The 20,176-nt window shown below is 29.5% G+C and overlaps 1 protein-coding gene across 2 annotated transcripts in view; it reads left to right on the forward strand.

Annotated features, from left to right (window-relative positions):
- LOC129908987 (neuropilin and tolloid-like protein 1) overlaps positions 1–16,653 on the forward strand; it is a 148,934-nt gene extending 132,281 nt beyond the window's left edge. The window contains exons 12-14 of one of the 2 annotated variants that reach the window (XM_055985860.1): positions 6,308–6,414; positions 15,016–15,258; positions 15,393–16,653. In XM_055985860.1, the coding sequence (XP_055841835.1) occupies positions 6,308–6,414; positions 15,016–15,258; positions 15,393–15,960 (918 nt within the window). In that variant the 3' untranslated portion in view covers positions 15,961–16,653. Of the gene's footprint in view, positions 1–4,924; positions 5,640–6,307; positions 6,415–15,015; positions 15,259–15,392 lie in introns of those variants that run through there. The other variant, XM_055985861.1, reaches the window with a different exon arrangement.
- The last annotated feature ends 3,523 nt before the right edge of the window (positions 16,654–20,176 follow it).

Genomic DNA, 20,176 nt, shown 5'->3' on the forward strand with positions numbered 1-20,176 from the left:
AATAAATCTTAAGGCCTTACTACAATAATTATTGAAACTAGAAAATTAACACATTAAAAAAAACTTTTTAAAGATTTTACGGCATGAACAAGATTCGACTTTAAGTATTGAAAAATGTAAAAAGTAAGGTTTGAAGCCTTCGGAAAATATCATTTTATAAAAATATCGTTAAAATCAAACTTGTTGTTAAAAAACGCTTTTTTGAGAAGAAACGGAAAAAGTTTTTTTTTTTTAACATACAACATAAGAAACTTTTGTTTAATACTAACATTTACGGTATTGACTTTTTATTTATGTTCCTGTTTAAGGATATTAATACAAAAAAAAATAATTGCTCACCTAAACCAGAACCTAAGAACTGACGAAAAAACTCAATGAAAGGAAAAAAATTGTAAAAGATTGATTTTTGCTATGTACCAGAAACTATGTACCAGGAACTTATTTTTAGCCTATAACTGTATTTGAAATTTGTGACCTTTAACCCCTTATAATAATGCTACTAAATAACTCCAAGTTAAGGTCAGCGATAGTCCATAACCAAATCGTAACCGTCGAAAATTTTAATTTCTTACATATGCATAACTTCCGAACGGTTCAACCGTTCCACCTCTAGCTCTCACCCAACAGCTTTGGAGGCTTTTAATGGGACATTATAGAAAGCAGACCTGGAATTTCAGTCTTTTAAAATAAAACCATGGATGATTTCGTACTTGGTTTTATGATAACATTTGCATGGAATAATAAAATAAAAAAACAATAAATCATAAAGATTATTTTTAATTTAATTTTTTACTAATTCAAATTTAATTTTAGCATTAATTTTTTAAGAAATGTAAGAAAATATAAAATCTGATTTTAAAATACACAAAACATTTTTTTAAATTGTTTTAATCTCCAAAAGAAATAAGATATCAAATTTCTTGAATAATAAAAAATTATTGAAACTTTTTTTAATTTTTGAAGTTTCTTTTAAATAATTTTTTGTATACCTATACAAAAATAATATGAGGTATGGTGTTGTGAGAATTTTAACGCGATATTTATGATGATGGATTTAATCCACAAAACACAATAAAACGATTTTAATTAAAACAATTGCACAAAAGGTGTGCACCGCCACGAGGTTAAAAAAAGACAATTAAGAAAAACGGAAACGTCAAAATTCACAATCTGACAGCAAGACAAGTGCTGCCACTTTTAGCTCAGATTAGGGGTGGGTTCGATTTTTTTTATTGGAGATTTTTTTACTAAGTATAGTACTTTTTATACTTAATAAAAAAAGTCTATCAAAATAGAATTAGATTAATTAAAAACACAAATTCAGGGTCGTACCTACAATAAATGAAATGGGCGCCAGGAAACTTTTATGGTAGTTTACCAAACCGTACGCTGAAAAATAAATCGTCTTCGAATGAAATAAAAGATAAGATATTTTAATTTGAATTCTTTTAATATCTAAGAAACCTTGGATAACCAGGATAAAAACTTAGAATTTTTTCAAAAACAAGTTAAAATATACAATTTTTAAAGTATGGCCGTGGGCCAATTATTGTGAAAAAAAAAAAAATAAGATGAATGTAAAAAAAAATGAATCCAAGCAATGAAAACAAGAACAATTCTTTGTGTCACAGGACACAAAGGAAAATCACCGGGGGTTAATTTCCGAAAGTTCAACGGTTTCAGAAACGGACACGAGTCCCGCAATATCGGGAAAAAAATTAGCGGATAGCGAAGGCCTACCGGTACAAAACTATTGCCACTCAAATGGGCCACAAAATAACGCACTTTTCTGACAGAACAAATAATAGAAACAATATCAAAAATATACTTAGCTTCTTTTTGATTTCCCCAGATTCTAACTCCTGAACTTCTGATCTCCCTCTAGAAAATAGTCCTTCTCCAACAATTATTTTTCCCTTCTGGAAAAATAATCAACACTCCTTTTTTTTTTTTATATATAAAATCCCCAACTGGGCTTTTTATCAAACACCTCTTTTTTTTTCACAAAACTATCAAATCGTAACAAAACTATCGCAAAATAATTTTTGGCTAACTTTTTATGTTCTCACTCGTTTGGTGGGCTTTTCAAAAGTGGCCATAAAAATGGTGGGTGAAGCTCATCCATGAGGTTACGACATATAGCCATCCTACTCAGATCTTTTTGCATGGTGGTGTTCTCTTTCGGACATTCAGCAACATCTCGCCCATTGGCTGAGATTTTGCGTCCAGCTAGAAACAACCATCGCACGCGATCCCATGCATTGGTGAACGTGATCACCAATAGCTCAGTGGACGCATTCAACCCTTTTCCGTCAATTCCAATATAAAAAAAAAATTAGCGAAAAACTATTTTATAAAACTCGCAAAGTCCCCAGCCCAAACCGGCCCAAACTAATAATTTGGAGAAAGATTATTTTCGTCGAACGGAATCTACACCATTTTCCTTCTAAAATGGTGAGATAGAATCTGATGGATTTTCTTTTAAATCTACTCTAAGCCCGTAGACCTTCGCGCAGATAAACAGGGGATAGGAAATTCATCAACCGGGTGATTTTTCTTTTATGTCGACGACACATTAGGGTGGGCACTCAGCCATACTAAATTTAGGTTGGGTGTATTATAATTCACACCTTCGTTGGACATGGGTAAATACTTCATGCCTTTTTAAATCCTGTGTGACTCATCTCTCGCAAAAACTCCAATTATAATTATTTGTATGTTTATTGGACCGCCCGTCCAAATATTATGGTGTGTTTGTTTATGGGATCGCCTGTCCCAATATTATAGATATGTAATTCTTAATCGGACCGCCTGTCCAACAATTGTATATGGATAGGTGTTAACCACCATTTATACCATTATTTATAAAACCTATTTGGGTTGCATTTCCAAAATACTCAGAGAGTAAGCTTCTGGCTGATGGCCCAGGTCTCTTAAAACCTCTTTGAATATTTTGGAGCAGCAGTTAAAAGGATTTGGAAAGAAAAGGTTAAAATTAAAAGGAATGAGCCGGTGAAACTTGTTGTGGTAAAATTTACCGCAACAATGGTTATAAAAGATTAAAGTTTCTTAGGTACCACCTTTAAAGGAGCTAACAAAAAAGATATCGTCCAACTTAAGTATCAGAAATCCATTTTTGCATGTTTCGACTTTTGTTGACATGTATCTTTTTTGTCTTTCAGTCTCCAACCAACTGAAATTGAAATCATTTTAAAAAGGTCAAAACAAGGTAAAATGGGAGATTATCATAAATTGTTTTAATTAATATAATGATAATGATTTTGGATTTATAGGTAACTAGAATTCATAGGGTGAATATTTAAACTTTTATTTCAAATGAATAATATGCAATCAATTTTTTGAAAAACAAAAGAGCTGAACAGCGAACTTGATTTAATTATATTATATTGTAATAATTGTATTATCGTACTCTTTATTATATTTATGGGAATTAAGTTGAAACAGAATTGAGAATTTTGAATATTATTGATGATTTTCAAGTTGAAAAATTGTTAGGAATTAGTTGATTAACAATAACGAAAATTATACCCTGATTATTTTATAAACATGTATTTTTTTTTTTAATTATTAAAACAAAAACTTTAATTTTCTAATAAGGTCTTAGCGAGATTAATCATTTGGTCTAATCAGAAATATTTTTTAAAAAGTTTAAAACCCTCTTAAAACGTCTCTTAAGTAAACTGTTTAAATCGATTTTAATCTCCACGAAAAAGTCATTAAAAATGCTTAAAAAAAATAACATCTTTAACCAAACAGAAGAATGTTTTTCTTGGAAATTTTGATTGGAATAAACAAGAAAGGTTCTTATTGCTCTGTTATCTATTGACGATTAACGATTAAAAAAAAAAATAAAAATACTCTTCTTCTTCACTTTTCATTTCTGTTAAAGTGCAAACACAGCCGATATATAGTTTGGTTTATATTTCACAGAACAAGAATTACTTTAAAATTATAAACGAGTAGAAATATCTTTTCTCCTTTTTAAATTTGAATTTTCAGGAGAATGATTTTTTAGAATTTTGAGTTTCTGCTTTTTTTGTTTTCGGGGTATTCTGTTTTTAAAATGTTCGGTTTTCGCTTCTCACACATTGCTTACCAAATTTTATATTTTTTCGGAAAGAATTTTTTATATTAGATATACTTACCATTTCTTCGCGTTTTAAAATAGAATTAGCTAAAGACAGGCAGCCTTGTTAAATTAAATTATGTTTTACCCATATCATTTATGAATTTTGTTAATTTACAAACATTATTTTGTATGCAATTATTTATTTCACTTTGTTAAATTAACTATTTTCCAGTGTCCTTAATTTTGGTTTCCTTGTAATTTAATATAAAATGTACATAAATGTAATTGAATTGCCTATCAAATTCATCGATCGATAGATGATTTAAAACACCAATTCATTTCTGCAAGGCACACTCACTGCATAGTCAGACTCCGGAAAATTGTTATTTTGCGCTTCATCTAAATAAAATAAAATTTAAAAAAAATTAAACTAAAATTCCATAACCCATTATAGTAAAAAAAAATATAGTTTTATAGTTATCGTTTTCATAGTGCTAATTGTATCAGCCAAAAAATGCTCCCGCCACTCCTTTTAACCTCTGATTGTGAACTCATTGCATACTTTCCCGGTGTTGTATATGAAAATAAAAAAAAAAAAAAAAAAAAAACTACCATAATTCAAGCATTTCCGAATGACCCCATAAAATAGAAAAATAAAATAAATAAAAAAAACACACATACAAACATTTAAAACCCCTGTGTCGCTCTCTATCCAGAGATCATCATATAAATGCTGAATATAGAGTATATTCACCCCTTTTATATTTTGTGTTTGTGTCTCTCTCTCTCTGTGTTTTTTTGGTGTCCTTGTCGTGTCATATTTTTATTTCACAGGAAGTTCCTGCTGGGATTTATCACATTGATTCATATGTCCGGGACGCCCCCAAAACAGCGATATTCGTTGGACTTCAGGATGATTTTTTCATTGATTATCCCGAAATCTTGACACCATCGTCAACATGTCCCACATTGTCGCCATCATCTTCGTCATCATCGTCAACACAATCGCAAGTGCCTGAGGATGAATTCTATCAATATCATCATCATCATCACTATGACGAAATAAATACCAATAAAAATCATGAATATAACAAAGAATACAACAATAATAACGAAAACAACAACAACAACAAGGACATCAATAATTTAGACAATTACTCGTGCAATAATAATAATCATCAGCAGGATTACAATTTGGATTCTCCAAATATGGAGGACCATTCGGTATCCTTCTAAATCGAACAAAAACAACAACAAAGAACAACAGAATACAAATACACAAACTCGCAATCCTGGCCAGGACTTATCCTAGTGCCTTCTGCCAAAAAAAATAAATCCATGTCCTTGCGCTGACAAAAAATAAAAAAAAAAAAAAAAAAAAACAGAGAAGAAAACGAAAAATCAATCGACATTGTTGTCACTTTATTTATCACCACAAGGCATAAGGACTTATAATAAAAGAACAGGATGTTGATTCGAAATGGTCTGATGGAAATGACAGCAATGTCGCCGCAGTAACGGAAGCGGCGGCAATATTAAATTTCCACATTGTACAGTAACAAAATTTTGAAAAAAAAAATTCAAACAAAACAAAATTAAATCCTTAAAAAAATATTCAAAATAAAACGTTATCATTGGTGTGACAGTGGCGTTGAGCTTTTATGGTTATTTTGTCATTGTTTGCGTGTGTTTGGTAAATCATTGTTTTATTTTCGTCAACGCTTGTTTTGATGTTCTTTTATTGAATTCGAATTGCAGTTTTTTTTGTTGTTTCCTTTGAAAAAGAAAAACAAAATTTTGAAAAAAAAAAATATCCTTCGTGTGAAACAAATTGGCAGCGATAAACTGAATTAATATTTTTTGGTTTCAACTAATTTTATAGTCACGTTTATTATTATTTTTTTAATATAATTTTGTCAATTTAAATAAAATTGTTTTTATAACTCAATTTGTATAAATAAATTTAATTAATGATTAATTGCTTTTTAAAACATATTTTTACTGTTATTTAATTTTGTTTTTCGTTCTGCTTGTCCTTTTTAATAATAAAAATAATATTTATCTTTTATCCATAAAAATCCATATTATACCAAACAAAATTGTTTTGCTTTTATATTTATTTTTATATTCTTTTATGATAAATTCTCATATATTTTGCCATTCGCAATTTATTAAAAATAATAAATTAATTTTTATTGATATATAATTTATTTTTAGGAACATATTCGACAATCGAAAGAAAGTAAATTGGATGAAATGGGTCGTTCACGGTCACGTTCAAAACAGCGGTCGAGAGATAATGTATCGGGAGTTTTGTCACCAAGGTAAGTTTTTAAATGAAAATAAATATTTCTCTTTCCAAATCAAAATAATTGCCAAGACTTTAAGGAAGTTAATATCGTTTTATGAAGTGAATATTGTGTTCATTACACAGGCTTAAATGCTTGGCCATTATCATAATCAAGATAATGATGTACAATGCAAAAAAAAGTGGATCTTCAGTCCGTCTATCTGTTTCTATCTTCAGCTACAGTATAAACCACTGAAGCAATTAACTTATTTCTTGGTAGTTAAGGGTTTAAGTGTTTTCCCAAGTGAGAAAATTGAAATTTGTCTTAGGTTAATAAGTCTCGCACACAAGGTCCTGCTTTTGAAATAAAAAGAAAAACTTTTTTTTTTAAATGTTATTATTGGTACCTGCCATACAATCGTTTTCTTGAATTAATAATAACACGGTGTTACAAAAATGTGGTTTTAAAATATACGCCGGCTCACATAGAAAACTGCCTCAATTGATTCCTTATCGAACAGTGAAAACTATATGATTCTATGTCTTCTAGTTTTTGAGAAAATTGAAAAAAAAAAAAATAAACAAAAAAAAACAAAAAATATTTTGAAAAAAGAAAAATCTGATAAAATAATTTTTCAATTTTCTCAAAAACGAGAAGACATAGAAACATATAGTTTTCACGGTTCGATAAAGAATCAATTGAGGCAGTTTTCTGTGTGAGTAATTTTTTTTTATTAAAATTCACAGTCTGGACAAAAATAGTATAAAATGAGTTTTTAAAAATTTTGTTCGCCTATTTTTAACTTTGAAATCGATTATTTCAAAAACTATTGGTTTTAATATATTGATTTAAAAATTAGAATTAAATGTACAATTCTGCCTTTCGGAAATGATATCATTTATTACTGTAAGTGTTGCCGTTGTTTTTTAATAATTTTTTTTTTATTTTGATAATATTTTTTTTGGAAAACTGCCCCTTCCACCCAAACGGGGGGAGATAGACCCCCCTCCTAAAGAAAAAAATGTTTGTATTGAACTCCTCTACAACTTCTCAAATCATGGCGCCCAGGTTATCCTACTACGTGCCAAAACAACATTTTTGTTCTATACCTAAAAGTTCGCATTTTTGTATCTGGATTGAAATCGTAAAATTTTTTTTCTAAGCCAATTTTGAACTGATTTTCATAAAAAATATCTCGTTTGATTTGGAAATAAATATTATTTAAGAATATATTTTTAAAACAGCAAGTTGTTGTAAAAATATATACTTTAATTTGATGTAGAAGTTGGGTAAATGACGAAAAAAATGGAATTTTTGAACTTTGACAGCTTATAAATTCTAGGTGGTTTAACCGAGTTACATGTTTTATACATTGTTGAAAAGGTATATTTATCTCCTATTTAATGGGTGAAGGTCAACAAAACCGTTTTTTGCCTCTAATTCCCGATTTTGGGGGAGTTGAGGACTTTTTAAATACCGTTTCGCAATCAGTGCTACTCGCTCTACAAAACGTGATAGGTCTCCCTCGCGTATATTTTGAGTGTTACACCGTGTAATTAATAAGCAAAAAATGGAAATCTATGTACTACCTCAATAAAAAAAGTTTTCAGTATCGATCAGCGTAAACTTCTATAGAAGATAAGAAACTGAAAATTCAAAAGTATGATACTAATAGGATATTTAACCTTTGTATTGTATTTTTTCCATACAAGCGTGGACCACCTTAATGTGGATTAATAAAATAATCTCTTCAGAACGGCCGGCATACCAAACTTCTTTTTAAATGGAAAATTTTTGAAAATTTTGACACTATTTATTTAAAGGTTTACTAGTTGACAAAATTGGTTTGGTCAATCGTTTATAGAAATAAAAAAATATGTAGGTCTAGGTAGCTATATGATAAATTTTTAGTTTTTTTTTTTAGATTTTTATTGTGTGTAAGATGAATAAATGCTGTCTTAATTAATGAAGACATTTTTAATGCATTGATTTTGTTATTAAACTGAAAACCATTTTGTGTTGATAATATATATTATTATAAGCGATATTTTTACGAAAAATTCTATAACAGTTTAATAGAAGAGGTTTATAGTTAAGTTGACATACATACATACATATATTCACACATAAAAAAAAAGGGATTAGAATAGCTGGAAAATGAAAAAACGTAGTTTTATTTTATTTTAATTAAACGTTATTTCAACAATAATTGACATTATTTTTGTTTTGATTTTGTTTTAAATAAGCTTTCAACTCAATTCTTGGGTAGGTTAAAACTATTAACTATATTCGTGCGTAGCAATTCATACGTACCATGACAAAAAGTTTTCCAGGTCGTGACGTTTTAATTATAAAATAATTGTTTTATCTTTGAAAACCAGAGAATTAAATAAAATTGAAGTTCTGAAATTTCTCTAAGAAAATAATATGAAATAAGAGAAATTTGAGCTTAGGATTAAGCAAGTGGTAGAAATGGTACACTGTGGTGTATGCGTAATATTTTTGTTTGTTTTTATATGATAATTATTGAATAATAAATTACTGTTCCTTCTCCCACGGAAGTTTTACTGAAAATGGATCTGAGGAATTTTATTAATCATTTAATCTATAAGCCGAAGACAAAATGAGTCAAGTAATGTTTTATTGTAAGGCATATGTCATTGGAAAAGTACATAGGTATGATTGGAAAGTCTTTGATTCCTTGTACAACAATCAGTTTTTTTGCCTAACCAAACTTAATTTATTGCATACATTTTTTTGGAAAATTACAAACTCTAGATTTTTATCTTATGTAAGGTATGCAAATCACCCTGTATAACTGAAACCTCGATTGAAGATTGATCTTGACAATAATGAACCCTAAAATTGATTTCGGTCAATAATATCAATACTTAACGAAAGTTTGATGAGAATGATATTTGACCTTCCATCAATTTTACAAATTCTTACAATCAAAACGGTAGAACAAAAACTTCTTTAAATTCCAAAACAATGTAACCTTTTGTGTTGTTTATTTAAAATTATCAAAATAGAATCTCGTCCTGTCATCATGCTTCCTTATATTTTTGTTTTATTCATCAATTCAAAAATCCCAAATTATCTCACATAAAAACCCTTTCGATTTAATATCACCCAAAAGCCACATTAATTTGCTAACCCACAACCATCAATTCCAGATATAGAATTGAGAGAAAAAGCTTAAACTTTATAAATACGTTGTCTATGTTTATATGAATGTATTTGTAAATACTATGTTCACCACAAATCACTGAACCTATAGTGATTGACATGTGAAATGTCACCAACACAAATGACAACCATTAAACTTACCTTATGGACACTAAATATGTATTAAAATGTCCATCGGCACATATATTGGATTTTGGGTGAAATACAAAAGGGATTATCGAACCGAAAGGAACAAAAAAAAAATCCAATTCTTTCCAAAAAAAAAAAACAAAAAAATGTCAATATAATATCTACCAAATGAAAAAGAATAAACAAAAATAGAAAGGAAGCTGCAGAGACAAATTGCATGGAACCCTCTTCTCGTAAAAGGGGTCACACAGTACTAGACCATAGACCATAGATATTGTATAGAAATAAAAGGTCAGTTAATTTGAACCTTTGGTTATTTACCAGATAAAAGGAAGATTATACGGGTGTATAGGGTTAATGAAAAAGGTCAAGTGCTTTCGGAATGTTTTCGCAAATCTACCGGTAGGAGAATGATAAAAATCTAGAATTCTATTTATAAGTCGTATACAGAAGACTTCAGATGTAGATGAAATAAGTATGTATAATTTGTGTATTTACAAACCGAAAAAGAAAACAGTTTTTTTTTTCCCAGTTGATAAATAGGAAATAAACTCCAAGAAAAGTGGGAAAGAAAAATATTAAGGAGGCTTAAGAAAAGAGAAAACGAACGAGGACCTAGGTATTATTTTATTAAAGATAAAGTTCAACGATCCTTGTGTCATTTTATTTTATTTTGTGTTTACTGAATTTTTAATTTAAAGAAAACAAAAAAAAAATCTGTAGTACACTGAGGGAAAAAATAAATTGATGTTGAAACGTCGTTGTTTCAAAGTTGAACTACTTTGATTTATGTCACTTTAAGATACGAAACCATCAAAAATTAACCTATTTTCCACGTTGATTTTAAAATGTCCATCTTCAACGCAAAATCATTCCGAATAATAGTTAAATCAAGATGGTTTTCATTGATTTCACGTTGTTTTATCATGGCTTTTGCCTCAGTGTATAGTATTTCTTTTACTAACTTTTTATTACAATGGAATCATATTAAAGAGAAGTTGATACTGAAATTGAAAACAAAAATAGGGTTGCCACTACTTTTAAAATAGGAATTTCTATGTGGCAATAGCAATTCTATTTTAAGCTAAATTTTCATCTGACCAGAAGGTACTGTGCAATGTTTGTAGTTTGGCCAAATAAGAACATTTTTGAAATGCCAAACAAAGACATATTATAATATGGTAAAAAAAAATAAAAAAAATATGGTAACCCTTAAGAAAGAAACAGTTCAAAAAAATTTCATACTCTATTTAAACATTTCAAGTGCCAACTCTAAAATACCGAAAACTACTCGGCAACCCTATGCGAAAGCTCAAAAACACTAAAAAAAACTATTTATTCAGCCAAAGTGTAATATATTTTATAGAGTTAAGGGCTGAAACAGACATGATGATGAAGAAGAAAATTTTATCTGAGACCCTGTTTTAAATTAAAAATATCGGTTTTCCACCTCTAGAATACCAATAAGTACTCGGCAACCCTATGCTTTTTTCAAGGTATGGCATTTTCAAGGTTGGGCATCTATTATAAACTAGGGATTTTTTAAAGCCATTATCCTTTTGCGGGTAGGCCTTTTTTAAAGTAAAGACACTTTCGATTTTTTTGCCCTAATGCTGCCTACGGCCTTGAGTCCACACTTAAAGTTCAAGTTGTAACATTTTTATTGAACAAAATAATATGTATAAGAAATTTTAAAAGAATTCGAATTTCTTAAAATTTTGAAGATTTGACCCTACATAAGCTATTTCAACTATAATATCTATTAAACTTTATGTATGGTCAAATAGTCAAAATTGTAAGAAATTCGACGAAAATTAAAAAAAAATTTAATTTTGCATTAATTGCACTGGTCTGCAAAATTTAACTTTTTTTTCTCCTTCAAATAATTTTTTAATATTATGAAAGATTAGACTTTCTTGAATCTAAATCTGGTTTCAGAAAAATTCTATCAGGTACCATTTTTGTAAAAATGATTTTTGAAAAATGTGGGTAGTTTCTAAAAAATCACCCTTTTAGATTCATTTGAACTTGTATAAAATTAAAACTATTTGTCGCATTGAGCTCAAATTTAGAGAACTTATTCCTCATAACATGACCTATCGATTGACACCAAATATGTTCTTCTACATTAGATAATGTTTACTCATATTTTAAAATACTGATTGACAAAAAAAGCAGAAATATCGAAATCCTTCACTTTTTAGTAAATCCTACATGAACAAAAAACACCTTAATTAAGGAAATTGTAAAATATCAACGCCCATTATATATAAAAAGTCAAATATGTAAAGAAAACCATAATAAAATATATTAAACAAAATTTGTACGTGTTTTGTAATTTTATATACTATTTTTCTATTTAGAAATATCTTATTTGTAATAAACCATTCGATAAACTGCCTGGTAAAGCTTGAGATTTGTTTCTCCTAAGAACAAAATTATGCTCTTATAGTTTTTGATGTGTTGAGTTAGAATCCGAAGTCAAAAAAATTCTATCTCGTCAGGATTTTGAGATATTCGCATTAAAGTATCACAAAATCAAGTTTTTTTTTTAGAAAGTCTCAAAAAACTACTCTATCTCAAAAACCAGAGCTGACCGAAATTTTTTGAGTTCGGATTCAAATTTAGCACACTAAACTCCACGAGAAAAGTATATTTTTGTTCTAGGGAGAAAGATATATTAATTTTTAGAGATCAGTTTCTGTATGGTAAGATATGCCAAACCTACTAAACTTACTTAAATTTAGATATCTCGAATAAGAAAAAAGATATTGAGAAGATTGAAACTGAATTTGAAAGAAAACAATAAGTTCTTTCATAAACCCTAACAATTTTAATTGAAAAAGATTACATTATGCCAAAATATTTCTTCGAAATAGCAAAAAAAAAATGGGTTTTTGAGATTTTCTAACGGGAGTATCTAAAAAACGTGACATCCTAGGTCAATTCTGAATTCGGATTCGGAATCAGCATACAAAAATCCTTTAAAAAAGTATAGTTTTATTTAAAGGAGAATTTCCTTGCAAACCAGTGTTACTTGCTCTATAGGGCAAGTATTGGTTTCGTGTCGAAAAAAAAATTGAGGTTTTAATCAAAAACAACATTACGATGATGGTGAACTCTGAAAAATTGGGTCTCGCAATTCCGTCCGTCCGTCTGTCCACAGCCTAAACGGGTGGACGGATTTTCTTCAAATTTGGTACAGATGATTTTTATGGGATTCTGAAAGTAAAATTTTTTTTACCTCACATGCATTTTTTTCAATTTAAACCAAATATCTCGAAAACAGCTCGAACGATTTTGATCAAACTTTGCAGACGTAATATTCAAAGCGAGTGCATAAAACTGCATTTTGATTTTTTCCAAAAAAAAGTCAAATAAATAATTTTTTTTTAATTTTGCAAAATTTTGCCTTAAATGTCGGCTATTTAATAATATCAATTTTTTTTTTTGAATTTATATGGAGCCAGCTCTTAAAATCTGCAAGCAACGAACATAAAAGTGCTTTGAGCTCCAAGAGCAAGTACGTGCGACCCCAGTCGTGCATTATTATCTCAATGCAGAATTGTTTTTAACTCAAAATATTTAAAAATTCTATTTTCAAGCAAATAATTTTCAGTTGCAAAAACATTTGTTTTTAATGCAAGCAGTAACTAATTTTTATACTTTTTTAATAACTGTTTAAATAATATTGTGCCACTTAAAAAATTTTACCAATTAAACTATTGTACATGAAAATTCTTCGAAACAGAAGAATCAGCACATTTAAAATACATAATTACATACATTGAAAAACTGTCTCTCAAAATGAAAACAGCATTTACAATGAAATTTTTGAAGAATTTACAAGCCTTTCAAAAACTGTATACATCAACTATCTAAACGAAACGGGTAGCTCCTTAAAAGCGGACTTAGACAAATTTGAAAATTCGTTAACGCTATAGGTACTAAAGCTTTTATACTACTACACGAATCATTGGCCTTAAGGGACTTATTATAGAATTTACTCCCTCTTTCTATCCCAAATGTAACTTTATTTCCAAATTATATAAGAATGGGCCATCAATTTTTGTTTTCCCACAACATTGTTAAAGACACTTAAATAATTTTACATTATTATTACTTAAATTTGGTGAAAAATTGAAAAGACACCAGAAAATAATTTGGAAAGAAAGACAGGAATATTGAAAATTGTTCCAGACGGAAAATAAAATAGAAATAAGGCCAGAAAATAATACATTCTGGCTTAATTTCTACATTTCTATACAAAAATAAACATCCTTTTTTATAGACTGCATAGATTCATTGTTATTATTTCCGTTGTAAATAAATTTTTTTTTTAAATTTTAATTTTCGTCACAATTTGTATGCCAAGTCCCTACTAATTCTGAATTTCGTCTTTGGTTAAAATAAAAAAAAAAAACAACAAGATACTCAAGATAGTTTTAAGGACTCTCTTCACTTCTTATAAGCAAACTATACTTTTTCACTAAGTTTAAAAAATAAACAATTTTTTTTTTTCTTACACATATGTAACTTAGCCTTAAAAAAAACTCCCTTTCACCAAAAATATTAATTTAATACGAATAAAGAATTTTTCAATGTTTTATGAAAAAAAAAGAAAGAAAAGAAAAAAAGAGAAAGAACAAAAATTTTACTCAAAACTAAAAAATTTGCTTTGTTTTGATAAAATCAATATTTCTTCCGTCAAAAAGGCTGTAGATATTCCCAAAAATAAGATTGACATGAAATTTTTAAGAATTTTTTCTTTCAAATTCCAATAACTCCCACTATATTCTATATACATCCACTCTACTTTATTGGTATAGCGAAAAGATTAAATGATTCAATTAAACCCATCTGAACTGGAAAACGCTCCTTTTAATTTGACTTTCAATTACAACAAAAAAAAAAGCCATTTTTTCAGTCAAAACGGTATAATGTTATAGGATAAAAATTTTATAAAACGAACCTTTCGCATTCCTATTTTTCTGAAAACTTTTAATCTCCTCTATAAATTTCTTTCAAAAGAATGTTCGTTTTCGCTATGCCTCGTTATTTTCCTGATGATTACCAAACTGGACCTCTCTTAATATAAACTACGAAAAAGCATTGTTTCACATTCCTTCTCCTCCCACTTATTCTATATAAGACTCTTAAATAAAAACTAATGATCCAGACAGGGATTATCCTATAAATATAATGATTTATAGAATTTCTGTACCTTTTGAAAAAGTCCTTTTTCATTCTTTTTCAACTTTTTTTTTCTTGGATTCATTTAATATTCTTTAATATTTTTTTTTTTGTCCTTTTCAGACAAAAACACTCACAGACTTCACTTCAAATCCTTGATGATGTTTCTCAACGATATTACCGAGAGGCAGTACCAATTTCGGTGCAGACTGGCAAAACCGACCTAAAAGACCACAGTATCCTTCGTCATCATCACGATATGGTTGTGCAAACGAGCCTTTGCGATGATTCATCCAGCACTCCTGACCGTGGCATCATCACTGGCGTTGGTAGTGGTAACGTCTGTGATATGGGTTGCCAGACACGGTAGGTAATTTTTTGCAAAGACACACAAAAAACTTCTAATCTATTCCGTTTGATGTGAAAAAAAAAAAAAAAAATAGAATCTCTAACAAGGTTTTTTTTTTTTATTCTTCTCTTCCTTTTCTTCTTTTAATTAGCGAGTCACTATTTCAACCACTAGCGAGGCAGAAATCAATAACGTCCTCATCGCCGAATCAGTCCACGGCAGCTGCCATCCGCTTTTCAACATTCGGCTACGATATCCCACCACCACCACAACAGAAATCTGCCACCTTATCCCGACAGAGCTCTATAAATAATCACCCCGAGAGCATCGAACTGGAAGAACGGTTACGAACCGCTTCCCATAACTCACAGCATCATTACAGTCACAGCCATGGTCATATGTATAGTGGCAGCTCTGGTGATCCTACCCAGGCGCCAACAATGCGTCCGCCCCAAGAAATGTGCCATCATCATCATCAGCACCAACAGCACTTGCAGAAGCATCAAATGCAGCAGCTGCCTGCCTCAAATACCGGAACGATAGGCGGCAGTCATCACCATTCACACCAGGCGCCTCCACCATCTACTACCAAGACGGGTGGTGGCAACACTGGCGGTGGAGGAGGTGGTGGCAAACACCACAAACTCGACGAAACATCGAAGGTTTTCATTGACATCAGAAACTCAGCACCGGATGTGATAATCATGACGTCCCATTGACAATTAAGGAAACATCAACAATTTTCTTGTGGTCATTGTAGATGTCGCTGTTTAGCAGATAAACTTGTAACTGACCCGTTTTTGATGAGAAGGACGACTTTATTGACTGCTCATCTAGTAAATGCATCAATTGACCTCATCGCAAGGTGGTACACTAAGGTTGTGATGCTAATGCAAAAGGTCCCGTTTGTTTATTCATCATTAACAAACTCATCAACAAAGACGACGACATTATTCTGGATGAAGTTACGTTACTTAACAAAGTTCAATATAGCATAGCATCAGTTAGGTATTGCAAATGATGGTTCTGTCACACAATTGACACAAGACCGGGCGCCATTTTGCTTATATGTCACATTTTATTGAAAAGCTATATCTTAAACTTGTGGTGGCACCTTTTTGCACATGGAATAGCAACAATTTCAGGGTCATTAGAAAGGCCAAACAGTGTAAATATTTTGTATGTGTGTGTGTGTATTTATATTAAGTATATATATAAAATATGTTAGGTCAATAAATTCGAGAGTGCATGCGATGATGATGTAAAAATGATGGAAATAGATGATAATCAATAACTATACTGATGTATGTGTGTCTGATGTAAGTGTATTTATCATCATAATAAAAAAAAAGCTTACTCTGTATAGTTAACATTTGTAATCTCTTGACGATTTTAGATAGGCATTTACAGTTTTTTTTTTTTGTGGTTTTTATTATATCAATTTTGCATATTATTTTTGAATATGATAAAAGGATTAAATCGAAAAATCACTATAAAAAGTTTAATCCGCTAAATATGATTTTTTTTTATATAAAAACACAAAAAAAAAATTGTGACATTAATCAAAATCTATTGGGTTTAAATTGTATTTTTAAATATTTTGTATTTTTTGTAAAAAAAAAAAAAATTATTAACTGTTTATTTGTATGTTGAAACCGTTCATATTCTCGATGGAAACACATTAATCTGGAGATAAATTGTTTTTATGTATATTTTAGTGATTAATCGTCATTATATTTTGTATGGCATTTGATATTGTTGAAAACGGGGATTAAGTTCTTTGGTATTTTTTAAAAATACGATTGAATTGAAATAAGCCTGAAATAGTCTGTTTTTGAACCCAACGACAATTATGTATTTATGTATGTATGATAGGATACAAAAGATTTTTGACTGTATAGGTATTTTTTTTTTTTTTATTTTTCATTTTGAGATAGGAGAAAATTAAAAAAAATTAATTCAGTTCCTACCAATTTTTTCCTGAATAACTGTTTTTCGATTCTAGATAATGATGAAAATTCGTTATAATGATAACTAAACTATATAATAAAATAAGCCTAAGACAAATAATAATTTGTTTAGCCCAATGGATTGTAAAATACAGCTAAATATTGGAATATCAAAATTTTTTTAACAACTAAAACTTTGTGTAAATTTTCATAATAGTGACCTTAACTATATTTGATTAATCTAAAAATTTAGACCACGATAAAGAAAAATGTTTTTTATCATAAGTTTGAAATAAGTTGCCCGCAAGAAATTGTTCCAAAAAATAAGCTGTTTTATTTTGTTTTACTTGATCTTGTAGTTCAATTTTTTTTTTTGTTTTGATAAAAAATAACGGTACTTATCATAAACCGATTTTAGTAAAGTCGAAATTTTTTCGAAAACGGCTACAACGATTTTGTTAAGAAAATTCAAATTTACTGAAAAGTAAGATAAAAGCTTAAGCTCATTTTTTTTTCATACGACCCAAGGGGTATATTCTAATGAAAACGACCTCGATTTCAACATTTAAAATTTTGAAATAAATAGAATTTGTGATTTTTGAAAAAAAAAATTGAAATTTTTTTTTGAACAATCAAATTTCGAATTTTTTTGAAATTTTAGTTTAAGATGTTGATTGGTAATATGTATCTCAAAAATTGCATTCAAATTCTAATTTAAATTCGGTTTTTCAAAAAATGATTTGCCTTTAAAAAATTAGAATTTGAAAACTTTTTTTTTTCTAAAAATGCTTCTTAAAACAAATAAAATTGCATACTTTTGGAGTTTTGGAGTTTTGTTTTCTGATGTTGTTTTTTTTTTTTTTTTCTTTGAAAAACGAATTTTAACTTTTTTTTAAATAAATTTTCTAAGTTTTTATGTAAATACTCTTAAAAATTTTAACAACATGAACCCTACACTGAGGGAAAAAAAACGCAACGTAAAATGTAAAATGTTCAACGTTGATTTAATGTTGAAAAAATTAACATGAAACTTCTTCAAAATAAAATTGAAACAACAACGTAAGAAATTTTTTTATTTTTGTCGGACTTCAGCTTTTGTTGCATTTTATCATTTATTCTTTTTAAAGATTTCTTCTAATGTCTATTTCTTTGCCAAAGTGGAACCAATTATTATTATGTATGAAGATTTTAATTTTTTTCAAAACTTTTCCTCTTTCGGTTTTCCCGGAATTTATGCTCAAGATTTTTATAATTTTGGTTTTTACTTTATTTTTAACATTGACATCATTTTGTTAAAATAATGAGTTATTTAGTAGCATTTTTTTTTCTCCAAATTATGAAGGAGTAATTTTTCCCCACTGAAATGATGTTTTTAAAATAAATTGAATACATATTCAAATTTTGAAATAAAAAAAAAATTAAGTTAAAGATTGGGTAATATGTTTTGCTGAAAAATTTAACTAATTTTCAGCTTCACTTAGGCCCAATTTATTCACACTCCAATAAATTAATAGTCTCAATTAATGGGGTCTTTAAATGTAATGGAGTGGGAATGAATCGGGCTTTTTACTTGCGATATAGGTACTATAGGGCAAGTTTAGGATTCGTAAAAAAAATCGAACTCGAGATAACAATTTTACATGACATTACGATGATGGAGAATGCCAAAAAAGTGGGTCCGGCAATTCTGTCTGTCTGTCTGTCTGTCTGTCTGTCTGTCTGTCTGTCTGTCTGTCTGTCTGTCTGTCTGTCTGTCTGTCTGTCTGTCTGTCTGTCTGTCTGTCTGTCTGTCTGTCTGTCTGTCTGTCTGTCTGTCTGTCTGTCTGTCTGTCTGTCTGTCTGTCTGTCTGTCTGTCTGTCTGTCTGTCTGTCTGTCTGTCTGTCTGTCTGTCTGTCTGTCTGTCTGTCTGTCTGTCTGTCTGTCTGTCTGTCTGTCTGTCTGTCTGTCTGTCTGTCTGTCTGTCTGTCTGTCTGTCTGTCTGTCTGTCTGTCTGTCTGTCTGTCTGTCTGTCTGTCTGTCTGTCTGTCTGTCTGTCTGTCTGTCTGTCTGTCTGTCTGTCTGTCTGTCTGTCTGTCTGTCTGTCTGTCTGTCTGTCTGTCTGTCTGTCTGTCTGTCTGTCTGTCTGTCTGTCTGTCTGTCTGTCTGTCTGTCTGTCTGTCTGTCTGTCTGTCTGTCTGTCTGTCTGTCTGTCTGTCTGTCTGTCTGTCTGTCTGTCTGTCTGTCTGTCTGTCTGTCTGTCTGTCTGTCTGTCTGTCTGTCTGTCTGTAAGAACCTCGAGCTACAGCCTAAACTACTAAAGAGATTTTCTTCAAACTTGGTAGTTAACAGTTTTGGGTGATTTCCTAGAGGAGAAATTGAATTTGGTTTTTTAGGACCAAAACTAACGGTACCTGTCATATAACGGAAACAGAAAAGTTGATTTATTTCAAAAACGGCTTTAACGATTTTGATTAAAATTTTTATGCTTACTGTTATTGATAAGAGCCGCCTTTGATAATACAAAAAATATTTTTTGTACCGTTATTAACGGTACCTGCCATAGAACGGTTTTTTGGATTTATGAATTTCTCATAAACGACAAAACAGATTTCGACCAAATTTTTAATACAGAAACGTTTAAACAATCATTATTTAAAAAAATTTTTAATTTTGCAAAAAACACATTTTTGGATTTTTAAAAAATATTTCAAAATTTTTTTTTGAAAAATCAATTTTTTGGAAACGGGTTGGTGAAAAATTTTGAAATTTCGTTTTTATGTGTAAATTAATTATTTATTCGAAATTGCATATCAATTTTTTTTTGACAAATGTTAGGAAATTTTAATATATAAGAAATTAATTTTTTAAAAAACGGCTCTAACGATTTTCGAAATTTTTTTTCTAAAAATTCCTTTTTATACTAGAAATAAAATGGTTTAGTTTTTTGTAAAAGAGCATTTAAAACGGTATTTAATTATTTATAAAAATAGATTTTATTTTTTTGCA

The sequence above is a fragment of the Episyrphus balteatus genome, chromosome 2, assembly GCF_945859705.1.
Source record: "Episyrphus balteatus chromosome 2, idEpiBalt1.1, whole genome shotgun sequence".
Classification (NCBI taxonomy): Eukaryota; Metazoa; Arthropoda; class Insecta; order Diptera; family Syrphidae; genus Episyrphus; species Episyrphus balteatus.